The 13072-nt window shown below is 38.3% G+C and overlaps 1 protein-coding gene across 4 annotated transcripts in view; it reads right to left on the bottom strand.

The window, feature by feature from the left end:
* LOC117590059 (synaptosomal-associated protein 25) overlaps positions 1-13072 on the bottom strand; it is a 50623-nt gene that overhangs the window by 4606 nt on the left and 32945 nt on the right. For 3 of the 4 annotated variants that reach the window (XM_034282382.1, XM_034282381.1, XM_034282383.1), the window contains exons 5-8: positions 9253-9370; positions 7491-7619; positions 5564-5708; positions 5368-5501 (exon numbers count right to left, since the gene is read on the bottom strand). In XM_034282382.1, the coding sequence (XP_034138273.1) occupies positions 5439-5501; positions 5564-5708; positions 7491-7619; positions 9253-9370 (455 nt within the window). In that variant the 3' untranslated portion in view covers positions 5368-5438. Of the gene's footprint in view, positions 1-4887; positions 5502-5563; positions 5709-7490; positions 7620-9252; positions 9371-13072 lie in introns of those variants that run through there. The other variant, XM_034282380.1, reaches the window with a different exon arrangement.

Genomic DNA, 13072 nt, shown 5'->3' with positions numbered 1-13072 from the left:
CTGAAGCAATTCAATGCTCTCAACGATAAGTTCCTTACTTTGGAATCGCAATTTCTGGGCCTCAAACTGAGAGTGTCACCAAGGAGGAAAATACTGAACAACAACCTACTGCTGGTCTTACCTAGTGGAAAGCCTGCCTCTCACCTACAACCGATGGACTCATTTTCTACTCCTAGTGGCCAACCTTCACCGATGGATGTCCATCCGCCATCGGATGATCCAGCCTTTCTCACGCCTAACAACATAGTAGTTGCCTCAAAAATCCATACCCCTGTCAATTTAACTTCGGACTCAGTTGCCAGTGATGGAATCCCTAACAGTATTCAGCTTCCAGTAACAAATGATTTTCCGGTCTCTGTTTCATTGAATGGTGATGGATCGGCAGCCTCTTCTAGCTCCTCAGCTCCCGCCTAGAGACTTTTAAGAGTAGCTCCACCAGCTCGCTTTTCCGGTGTTCCACTCAGCGCGGTGATCCCCCGCAAAGCAATCTTTGTCTCTCGTCTTATTCCCGAAGCCACACCGGCTGATGTCAAACTACATCTAGCTCTTCAATCGACGCCGGATAACTTTATTATAAATACATTTAATTTTACACATAAGCTCACATACACATATCTCATCTTTCAAAATTCTTCTTCCCGATTCTCTTGTATCCAAAGCTTTGGAACCGGCTGCATGGCCAGAGCACAATATTATGCATGAATTTCTGCCAGAGACTCTACCCAGAATCCTCGAGTTACTCTTCCTAAGATTTAAAAAAACTAAGGAACCATTTCTCCATCCAATATAAGAACGTACGCAGTCTTTTAGGTAAATTGTCTAAAATACATACGGACAGTGCCTCTTTTGAGCCATAACTGAGACCTGGCTTAACTCCTCTGTCTCCGATCACGAAATTCTCGTCCAAAAGTTCACCACTTATAGAATGGATCGTCCATCATTCGCTGGTGGGGTTCTTATTGCAGTGAAAACGGCATTTGCGTCCGAGCTGTTTCCATTCAACAACATCCATGGTATCGAATTCGTTGCAGTCAAAATCCGTATTGGAACAGCATATATATTTTTGACCTGTTCTTATATTCCACCAAGATCTGATGCCGCTTTTTATTTGAACCGCCGTTCTGTAATTCAATCTGTAGTTTTTGCTTTAGGCTGTGCTGATCAGATACTAGTCATGGGTGACTTCAACAACCCATCTCTATCTTGGCAACAGGATGATTCAAACATGTTACCTGGAAGTCAACATGATTTCGTCGAGGGGGTAACTGACGTCTCGCTTGCCCAAATTAACTCTGTCAGAAATAATAGAGATTGACTGTTAGATCTCATCTTCGTCAGCGATGCCTCTCGTACAACGGTTTTAAGAGGAAATCCGATATCTTCTCCCGAAGATCCGCATCATCCCACTTTATCTATATTTTTCGAGGTCTCTAATACTAACACCATTTTACCTTCAAAAAGTCGTATAAAGTGTTTCCGCAAAACTAATTTTATCGATCTTTGTCTACATCTCTCGCAAGTTGATTGGTCCTTTCTTCGGTCCTCATCACATATAGAGCCTACTGTCAATCTGTTTTACGAAACATTATACTCTGCCCTCGATACCTACGTCCCTGAAGTCACCGTATTTGTATCCTCTATCCTCTAAACCTCCGTACTTTTCTAAGGATCTGTCTTACCTAAAAAATACAAAATCTCGGCTCTACAAAAACTACCAGATAACTGGTTCTTTGTCTGTCTTTGCACAATATTCTTCGGTTCGCTCTCAATTTCTTGCTGTCAATAAGAAATGTTATAACGTATCCAATGTGGCACAAATTTCCGTAGTAATCCCAAAAAATTCTTTTCGTTTGTCAACTCAAAACGCAAGTCTAGCGCGTTCCCTTCTTTCCTTCAGTTACAGTCTAAAACAGAAACTTCAGATCAAGGAATTTCAAATTTATTTGCCACCATCTTTCAATCGACGTACTCCTCGGATACTTATGACTCCTCCACTCCTTATCCATACCATCTACCTCATGTTAATAACGTGTTTCTTCCCTTCCTTGAAGAAAGGGTTGTCATCAATTGACATCTGTTTCTCTGCGGGTCCAGATAAAGTTCCGAGCTGTATTTTAAAATATTGCACTCAAGCACTATCTCATCCTTTGACCTTCTTATTTAATTTATCCCTGGAGCGATCTCGTCTCCCAATGATCTGGAATGAATCCTACCTTATTCCTCTTCACAAGAAAGGGTCCAGATTTAATATCGAAAACTATCGTGGTATTGCTAAACTATATGCCATTCCGATGTTGCTCGAGCACCTTGTTACTCGTCAATTGCAACACACATGTTCTAGCATTATTTCCCCGTCGCAACATGGTTTTTTTGACATCGATCAACATCTACTAACCTTTTAGATTCTCGTCTCTAATCAACCGAGGATTTCAAAGTGGCTTGCAGACTGACGTCATTTTTACAGATTTCAGTAAAGCTTTTGATTCTGTTAATTTTTGCTGATCCATAAACTCTCTTTATTAGGTTTTCCCACAAATCTTGTAAATTCGATATCATCGTACCTGTCGAGTCGCACACAGCGTATTTTGTTTAACAATGTCTTGTCGAATGTTGTGAAAGTAACCTCTGGAGTTCCTCAAGGAAGTCATTTAGGTCCGCTTCTTTTCAATTTGTTTGTGAACGACCTGCCCCAAGTTATTATGCACTCAGTTTCTTTAATGTATGCTCATAACCGCCGTGCACCACATTTTGTCTCCTATTCTCTAGGACACCATGTTCTGGATCGAATCTCCACATCAAATGACTTAGGAGTCCTTTTCGATCACAAGCTATGTTTTAATAGCCATATTGCTTCAACTGTTAACAAAGCTAAGGGAGTTCTTGTGTTTATTAAGAGTTGGTCAAAAGAGTTTGACGATCCGTATATAACTAAAACACTGTACGTCTCGTTGGTTCGCCCGATATTGGAGTATTGTTCTTTTGTGTGGAGTCCACAATAGAAGGAGCAAACAATTATTATTGAATCCGTATAAGAACAATTTTTAATATTCGCCCTTAGAAATCTAAACTGGGACTCTAACAGACTCCTTCCACCATACCTATCTAGGCTAAAACTACTGAATCTACCCTCTTTACACCATCGCAAAATTTGCAATGGGGTATTATTCATGCATAAGCTCATTCTCGGGATTGTGGACTCCCAAACGCTTTTGGGACGAATCGATTTTGCGGTTCCTTCCAGACCAACCCGTACTTTCGACAGAAAGTTCGAAAAAAAGAGCAGGGACGTGTGAGATGCTTCTTACGCGTCACAACTTTTTTACCCGTTACTCAGTCAGTATATCTAACCCCCATCTCCTAGTGCAGCACGCTGCTCAAAGCAGAGTTTAGAATGAAAGAATGTGCAAAAAACAAGAGCTGCTGGACGGGGTGAGGACGCCCCTGCAATTGTTCCAATTTGATCACAATTCGGTAATCTAATAGATACAGTTCTTCCCTACGGAATGGCGTTTTTTGTTTTCTTCTATTTTCTTAATTGTGTACACTTGTAACAGTGTGAGCATACAGCAATCTGGATGCATCATTTGGTGGATCTAGCTTTTATAGTCTCTGGCGCTCTTCAGGCGCTCAATAAGACTCGGCTATTGATGCTGATATATATCCTTTATTGGGTCGGAAACGTCTCCATCTGTGTGTTACATAAATCCACTTTGTGCAAAAATACAATATACCCAAATTACTCTTCGAGTACCGGGTATAAAAACACTAAGGCACATGTATACTGACTGAGTAGCAAGCATAACTCGTGCTGCTGGAAGGGGTGGGTGAAAGATCCTTGATTCAGTGTGATATCACAAGAGTATTCACGCTCTCTTGTCTCTGAGAACTAGGCGTCAACACAAAACTAACAGACTGACAGTCGGACAGAAATGGCTATATCGAGTCTGATACTGATATTGATCAAGAATTTATATACGAATAATTTATATAATATGGTCGAAAACGTTTTTTTCTGATTGGTACAAAAACCCAATGGTTCTGACTTCTCAGAACTGCTGTTCGTTTTTGAAAAATTCGGACTGTGTGCAGCGGTGAGTTTCAAATAGGCGCGTGACAAACAGTCAAAGCTATTTTATGAAAAACTACGCTACATTTTCAGGAAAAAAAGTTTTGGACTTCTGAAATTAAGACAATTTAAAAATATTTTTGAATCCTGTATATGGTTGGATTAGTTTTTTTTGGCCTATGATCGCAACCACAGTGCCCAGTGACCGCACTTCACACAAATCTTATCTCGGGCTGTCATATTTTAAATTATAAAGGAATAAGGCGTGGAGAAGGGTGGCAAAAGTACAAGGTTGGGCAAATCGGCTTGTATTTTGATATATCAAAATAGTGTTTTAAATTAAATTAATGTTTTTGATACTTGATACTTGTTTGCACGGTTCTAACGTAATTTACAAATCTTTTTTAAGTAAATCAATATTCCCATAACGGGTCCTTTCTTCAGGGTCGTCGCGGAGGAAAAATCGTTCTGAAAAACAAATTGTTGCGGATTTTAATGCGCTCCGAGAGTTTTATATGGTTTTGCGTATGATGCTGGGCGTCACGCACTTTCTGTCAACGTCTCCCTTTATGAAAAGTTCTTTAATAATTAATAAATATTTAGGATAAAATCATTTATTACTTGAATTTCTCTTCTTAGAACAATAAATCATTTCAGAGACAATATAAAATAAAAAATTAACATTTATGTTAAAGATCCTAATAACATTTTCAAGTGAGCAAAAAATGTTACTAAAATCTCTGTTAATAAATTGTATTTATAATTATCAATTATTACAATAATAATAGTATAGATTACATACTTTCCTCAAATTTTAAGGTACGAACATTATGTAAGAAAAATGTATTTTTACAGTAATATTATTAGTTTGAACCTAAATTGTATAATTCGAGAGCCAGATTTTCTGAGTTATCGGCTCGGCTTTGGTAATTTATATTCTATTTCTTTTAACACAATACTTTATTTTATCTTAGAATGGAAAATCGTCTTGTATTTGGAAATACCAAAATAGAATTTTAAATTAAATTAATGCTTTAAAATACAAGATTTGTTACTAACGGATAAATTATAGATTCGACATAATTTGGCTGGTTTAATTTTTTTTCTGATGTGTTTCAAGGCGAGGAGCATTAATATTTACAGATATTCTTTCATAAGTACATATGTATTCATAAAATAGCTCATGCGTTAAAATATTACATAACTCATTTAAAACATTTGTTTAAATATATTCATTTTAAGCCAATATTAATATTATATTCGTGACAATTAGATTACCACTATTGGAGCACTGATTAGGCAACCGAAAGTGAATATGGATGTGAATATTGAAGAGACTATGATTGTATGTACACGTCGTCCTAGACTCTCCTTATTTTAGTAGCTGATGTGCTCTTTGGTTGGCTACAGCTATTCTAGCTTCATTAGACTCGCCCTGGGAATAAAATTCGACAATACAAAAATTTATTAACTTATGTTAATATAAACAATTTTTACCTTGCGATTAATTCTGTCAACTTGGCGATTTTGATTTTCTAGCTCAGAACCCATATCGAGAGCCATGTTACGGAGGTTTCCAATCATTGTGTTAACCTGTCCCATGTTTTCTTCCATTTCATCTTCCCTCGCATCATTTGTAATTCTAAAACAAGGGAAATAAGTAATATGTGAGCTCGGAGTTAGTAATTATTAGTTTGCAATTAATTGTCAAAGGTTTGTTGGCTACATCTACATCACTTCTCACGCCAACAAGCTCTTTTAGATCGCCCCCCTCTCCTAGAGCCGCACACTACACGAAGCAGAGAGTGGAATTAGAGAATGTGTAACAAATAAAAAGAGAAGGGACGTGGTAGACGCTTCTTACGCGTCAAAAACTATTATACCCGGCACTCAGTACAACATCTGTACATTAGCGGAATTTGTCAAATTTTACATTTTTTCTTCATCTGCCATCTACATCTACAACACTTCTCACGCCAACACGCTCCTTTAGCTCGCCCCCCTTTCCTAGAGACAAACACTGCAGAGTCATGACAGAGGCAGAGACGAGGTAGAGGCAGAGGCAGCTGCCGCACACTGCAGGAAGCAGAGTGTAAATGAGAAAATGTGAAAAAATAGCAACAAAAGCTGCGGGACAGGTTGGCTTTAGCCACTGACAATTATTTTTCTTCATTGTGGCTATAATAATGATCCAATCGGATCCCAATTTGGTGATCTGATAGATATGGTCATCCCCTACGGAGTGGCATTCTTAGTTTTTCGGATACCGCAGATTTTCGCCCTTTGTTCGGCCGGAAGGGTTCGGGGCTAATTTATGAAATACATTTGTATCAGTGTGAGCAGACAGCAGTCTGGAAAAAACATTTGGTGGCTCTAGCTTTTATAGTCTCTGAGAACTATACGACAAAAAAGACGGACGGACGGACAGGGGGACAGACAGACAGACAGATATAGACTCTGATATTGATGCTGATCAAGAATATATGTATGTACTTTATGGGGTCGGAAACGTTTCCTTATCTGAGCTTTTGTGCACAAATACAATATACACTATATACTTTTCGAGTACCGGGTATAAAAAACGTTGTTTTAATACAGTATTTCCCCATTCGGCTGTGGATACACATCCACACACTGTGGATATCACTCAATGACCAAGTTTGGTAATGCATACCACATTTATGTACTAATAAGTCGAAGACTAGGCGTAGAAATGGTTTGATAATATATAGTTTAATTTTCAATGGCAGCACTTTTGGCAGCAAAAAAATTTGGTTTTCTTTTTTTTCGCATATGTAACTTAAGTATCTTACAACTGGTTGTAGTGATCTTTGTCAATTTAAAGAGCTAATAAATGCATCTGTAAAGTGCAGCCAAACATTTTGAATTTGAAATGCAAAAATTATGACTTTAAAAACTCTTGAAAAGTCGAACAACAATTATATTCTCTGTAATTTATTTTTGGTTAACCATTTCTAAAAATCTTTAATTTTCGGTTAAATAACGACATATTTAAGGATTTACAATTCTAGTATTTTTTCAGTACTTTTCGGGCAGTGAAGCCAAAAATACTGTGGCAGTTGGGCACTCAACCCTACAAAACGTACTCTTTATAGATGAAGAACCCAGGATATACGTTTTTTATACTTTTTCCGAGTTTTTAAAGTCGAAATGTTGTTAAAATTACCGCATAAATTTCAAAATTTTTTCATTTTATAGCCTTTTAGTTTGCAGACAGTAAAATAAAACAACTAATAGTTTGAGTCAAATTTTTAGCTGCATCATATTTCAAACCATTTCGTTTCATTTCGTTTGATTTACATTTTTTATATATCGAATATATTATGATGGTAATTAGTGACGAACAATTACATTAAAATTTACTTAAACTGTTCCAAATACTGCAAAAACATCAACATTTTACCTGCCGATATATCCAGCTTGTGCCATCATTCCGTTTCTATCATCCATAACTCTTTGAGGTTGATTATTTACCACTTTTCCATCATCATTTCCTTTCCAAGTTCCATCGTCTTCTTTAAATGACTGACTCCTGGAAAGATATGTGAAAAATATGAACTTACTAAATACAAACGAAAATTCTTGTAATTTTAAAATTAGTTTAATTTACAGTTTACACTGAAACAGTACGTTAAGGCCAGGGGGAGCGATCTTGCTTCCCCTCCCAAGAAGTGCATTTATTCACCATTAATCCTAAATAACACTACTACAAAATCGAACTTTTTTCGACTTTTTCTAATAGATATCGGGGACTACAATTTGTATTAAAGTTTTGTTTTTTTCTGGTAAAGAATGGTTTGTTTTGTAACGGTTTTTTAAGAGGTAGCGGGTTTTTAAGTATCTTAAGTATCTTCGATCTGCTTGTTAAGAACTTTGTTTATCTGAAAAGCTAATTGATGCAGCTAACAAGTGGTTTCAAACACATTGTGATTTAGCTTACCGCTTATATTAAGCTTTGAAATGTAAAAATTTTGATTTTTATGAGCGATTTTTTACGAAATTGTGATTTTAAAAACTCGGCAAAAGTCGAAAAGAAATTACATATTGAGTTCTATATTTTTTTAATTGACAGGTGCATTAATTGGGCGTTGTTGAAGGTATTGCTCATCAAAATCTATGTAGAGACGGTTGTTATGTTAGCTGGTCAACTAACCCTATACAAATGAAACGATCAGGAACGTGAGACGCTTCGTACACTTCACAACTTTTAAACGCTGTAATCACCCTGCAGTACCAGAAAACATCGATGAAAAATGTTAAGTTACGTGTTAGAATTATTTTTCTGCCGCTGCGGCAACCGAGCAGAATACGAATATCAGATCACCGATATGGGATGGGATCCGATTGGATCATTATTATAGCCAGAATCATAAAATTAATTTGCAGTGGCTGCGCCCATCCCGTAAAGCAGCTTTTTTTGGTTTTTTGCACATTCTGTCACCCACACTCTGCTTCTGCAGTGTGCGGCCTCTGGCGTTTCTGTGCCTCTGCCATGGCTAAACCCACCCCGTCCCGCAGCTTATATTTTTTTTTTTTCATATTCTCTCATTCACACTCTGCTTCTGCAGTGTGCGGTCTCTGTCTCTGCCGCGTCTCTGCCTCTGCCGTGACTCTGCAGTGTACGGTTCTAGGGAAGTGGGGCGAGCTAAAAGAGCGTTCTGGAGTGAGAAGTGTTGAAGATGTAGATGACAGATGAAGAAAAAATATAACCCTTGTCAAAAAATCGCTGAGGTACAGATTGAGTACTGAGTACCATGTATAAAAGTTTTACATTTTACAAATTTTACATTTTTTCTTCATCTGTCATCAACATCAACAACACTATGGTCTCTGAGATCCAGGCGCTCAACAAGACGGACGGACAGACGTACAGACGGACGGACAAACAGACAGACATGGATCAATCGACTCGGCTATTGATGCTGATCAAGAATATATATACTTTATGGGGTCGGAAACGTTTCCTTCTGTGCGTTACATACATTCATTTTGTGCACAAATACAATATACCCTATTTACTCTTCAAGTACCGGGTATAAAAAGTTAGTTTGGTTCTATTATACTAATATAAATTTTTAAATGTGACTATTTGAATTCATAAAATAATTGTTATATAATGTTTTGATTGTTAAACTGCAAAAGCTAAATAAATTGCAAATACAAACTTATTGCATGGTAGCACACAAATACCGCAACACTTCTCCATTCCGCTCAAATTTTTTTCAGCTTCTCTCATATCTGCATTAATTTGATCCATTCCCTCTTCAATGCGGTCCAGTTGTTCTGAGAATTAAAAAGAAAAAATGTGATGAAATATGCTTTCTTATGCTTCAATGTTTTCATTTACATTACATTTTTTTTAAAAGTTTAGAGGTTTGCGTGCTTTTTGTCATTTTGAATCAACACGCTACCTTTTTGATAGACCATCTTTTTTAAAGAATTTAAAAATGCTTTTATTTTTATTCAAAGGTGAGCTTGTGTTTTACCAAATAAATTTAGGATCCTAAATATAGTTAAGAACAACTATGCAATTCTAAGATAGAAAATTCAGCAATTATTTAGCTTTAAAAACTTCGTGTTTTACCAACATATTAGGCATTCGGATGCAAAAATAATAGATAAAAGCTAAATTGGACAATACACTTTAGTGTAAAGTTAGGAAAATCTAACGTCAAACAACTTAGCTGAAACAGCCGTCAAGTAACCCAGAAACTGATAGTGCCGGACAGCTCGATATTAAGATAACTTTGGTGAATTCAGCTGTAACTTATTTTTGGTGGACATGGTTTGAGCGTTGTGTGTGCACGTCGTAGGCTTAGGAGGGCTAGGTTTCTAGGGCTGCTGGACTAAAATCAAGGCACTCGGAGGCCGATCTGCCCATTTTAACGTCATGCGATTTTATCCTCTGCCTAAAGGGGCAGAGATTCAACATGGATTCGTTATGGATTCAACATAACGAGGCTTCAATACCAGGCCGAACAGACCCCCGTAGAGTCTTGACGCGATTTCACTGTTGCGAGTTGCTTCCTACTGTCTGTCTAATCTATTTCGTCATGCTTTGCTAAGACTATAACAGTTCTTGCACACATATCGCCTCTCGTTGTCCGTGATGTACATAGGCGTGACCCAGGACCCACTTGAGCGTAAGCGAGTGAGACTCGATCTAGTTTAGTGCATCCGCCGTCTCGTGTACAATTCTGCTTGTCTTGCTTTGATAGCAGCCTGGCTGTCAATGCAGACTGATATGTTCCGTGGAGGTATATCTAAGGTGTAGAAGAGATTTGTCACTTGCCATCTTGAATATAGTTCTGCATGGAATTAACTATACCAGTCTGGTAGTCTTAGGGATATCTTGATCGCTAGTTCTTCATAAAAGATCACTGTTCCCGTCCCTTCGGTCCCATTCCTCCCGGTTCGGTATGTCCCACTTGAAGTTTCTTTTCAATGAGAGAACCAAGAAGAGTCGCTGTAGTCACTCTACTCGACCGTTCAACTCTATTTTTTACGGATTACTATGGCATGGTCATAAGGCGTCGGGTGGAAAACCCGTAGTAGTAGTGGTTAGTAGCACAGTTGCATTTGTCTTAACCTTGCACTTGAGATGGACGTATATCTCCCTGGGGGTGCATTCAAGAAATCTTGTGTCCGTTCGACTCTATGGATGTTTTCTAGGTAAGATTTGGCGTACCAACATGCTTTTTCTTAAAATTATTATTATCATCGCTGTGTACACATAGATGATGTCAGGTTGCAAGCCCCGTATTCTTCCAAAAGTCTTTTCTACCTTTCGTCCGCGTTTCTCTTCCGTGAGAGTTTAAAGTCAAATTTCTGGTACTTCGAAGTCGATAGACGATCAGAAGCAAGAACTTTTCCGCTATCCGCATAGGTACTTATCGCATAGGACTAAGTTCCACAAGATTGGATATAACACTTGCAAGAAGCACGCTGGTGTGACAGTCTTTTTTTGGCGAGGTGACTTGATTGGCGCATCTCGTTCTCAATCTGAGAATGCAGCCCAGCCTTAAAGTTACCGTCGTGTATATACCAACCTACCAGATTCGATCATAAGGTTTTTGAAAGGCTTCCTCAATATCGAAGAAAAAGATATTCAGACTCAATACTAGGCTTGAGATAGACTTGAATTAAAGATTATCTGTAACCATGGTAGGCGTAATTATGCTTTTTAAAGAATGGCTGGTTGGAAGTCATCCGGTCCCTGGGGCTTATAGGATTTTATAGTTCATTTTTATAGTGTGAGTAGTGTTGTTGATGAAGATGACAGATGAAGAATTTAAAATTTGACAAATAATCGCTAAGGTGCAGATGTAGTACTGAGTGCCGGGTATAGAAGTATGACGCGTAAGAAGCGTATCACACGTCCCTTCTTGTTTAATCAACAATCTCGTGACATTACAATTTATAATTGTAACGGGGTGGGACGGCGTGGGTTCAAAGTCGGAAGAGTCAGCGGCAGGGGGAGGGCAGAGGCAGAGGCCGAAGCAGAAGCAGAGTGTGAATGAGACAATTTGAAAAAAACAACAAAAGCTGAGGGACAGGGTGGGTTTATCCACGGAAAATTAATTTCTTCATTGTGGCCACAATAATGATTAAATCGTATCCCAATTGGGTGATAGATATGGTCATTCCCTACGACATGGCGTTTTAAGTTTTATTTTATCTTCAAAATTGTAGCTTTGGGAGGTTTTCGACTTTTTGCGGGGGCGGGGCTAATTTTTTAAATACACTGGTTTCCGTGTGAGCATATAGCAATCTGGATGCAACATTTGGTGGCTCTTGCTCTTATAGTCTCTGAGAACTAGCCGACAAACAAGACGGACAGACGGACGGACGGAGAGACGGACAGACAGACATGGCTCTATCGACTCGTCTATTGATGTTGATCAAGAATATATATACTTCAACCATAAACGCTTCCTTCTGTGCGTTACATACAACCGTTATTCGCAAAAATACAATATACCCTATTTACTCTTCGAGTACTGGGTATAACTAGGGGGAACGTCCACAGTCGAGTCACTACTTTTATACCCGGTACTCAGTCATGATTCAACAGATGTTGCGGATGTTACGAGAAAAAACAAGGAGTGACGTGTGAGGCGCTTGTTACGCGTCACAACTTTTATATCCGGTCCTCAATGGTACGTCTGTACCTTAGTGGTTTTTTTTCACATTTTACATTTACATTTTTTTTCTACAAAGCACATCTATCACTTCTCACGATACCCTAGAGCCACACACTGCTCGAAACATAATGTGGATGAGAGAATGTGAAAAACAAGCTGCTGGACAGGGTGGGGTTAGCCACTGCAAATTAATTTCTTCATTGTGGCTGTAATAATGATCCAATCTGATCCCAGTTCGGTGATCTGATAGATACGGTCCTTCCCTACCGAATGGCATTTTTGGTTTTCACTCTTTGCGGGGGCGGAAGGAGTGGGGCGAAATTTTGAAATACACTTGCAACAGTGTGAGCATCCAGCCATCTGGATGCAAAATTTGGTGGCCCTAGCTCTTATAGTCTCTGAGATCCAGGCGCTCAACAAGACGGACGGACAGACAGACATGCCTCTATCGACTCGGCTATTGATGCTGATCAAGAATATATATACTTTATGGGGTCGGAAACGTTTCCTTCTGTGCGTTACATACAACCGTTAATTGCACAAATACAAGATACCCTATTTACTCTTCAAGTACCAGGTACAAAACGTCGATATTCACATTTTTGCTGCCAATTACCGGCAGCCATGCATAATTTAAATATTGTGTTTTTACATATGGGAAGACTAGTTTAAGTATTTCATGATTTAAGTATTGTGTTTTTACATATGGGAAGACAAATTGAATGCGATCATTTTGCGATTCAACAACTGTGCAGAAATCTAATTGCAGTTTTAAGTAGCAAGTATTTGTGTTGATAATAATAATAGGTTATTGACCCAATAATTGTTTTGCAAGCGTTTC

The sequence above is a fragment of the Drosophila guanche genome, unplaced genomic scaffold (genome assembly GCF_900245975.1).
Source record: "Drosophila guanche unplaced genomic scaffold, DGUA_6, whole genome shotgun sequence".
NCBI classification, from domain to species: domain Eukaryota; kingdom Metazoa; phylum Arthropoda; class Insecta; order Diptera; family Drosophilidae; genus Drosophila; species Drosophila guanche.
This window is presented reverse-complemented; position numbering and strand designations above follow the sequence as displayed.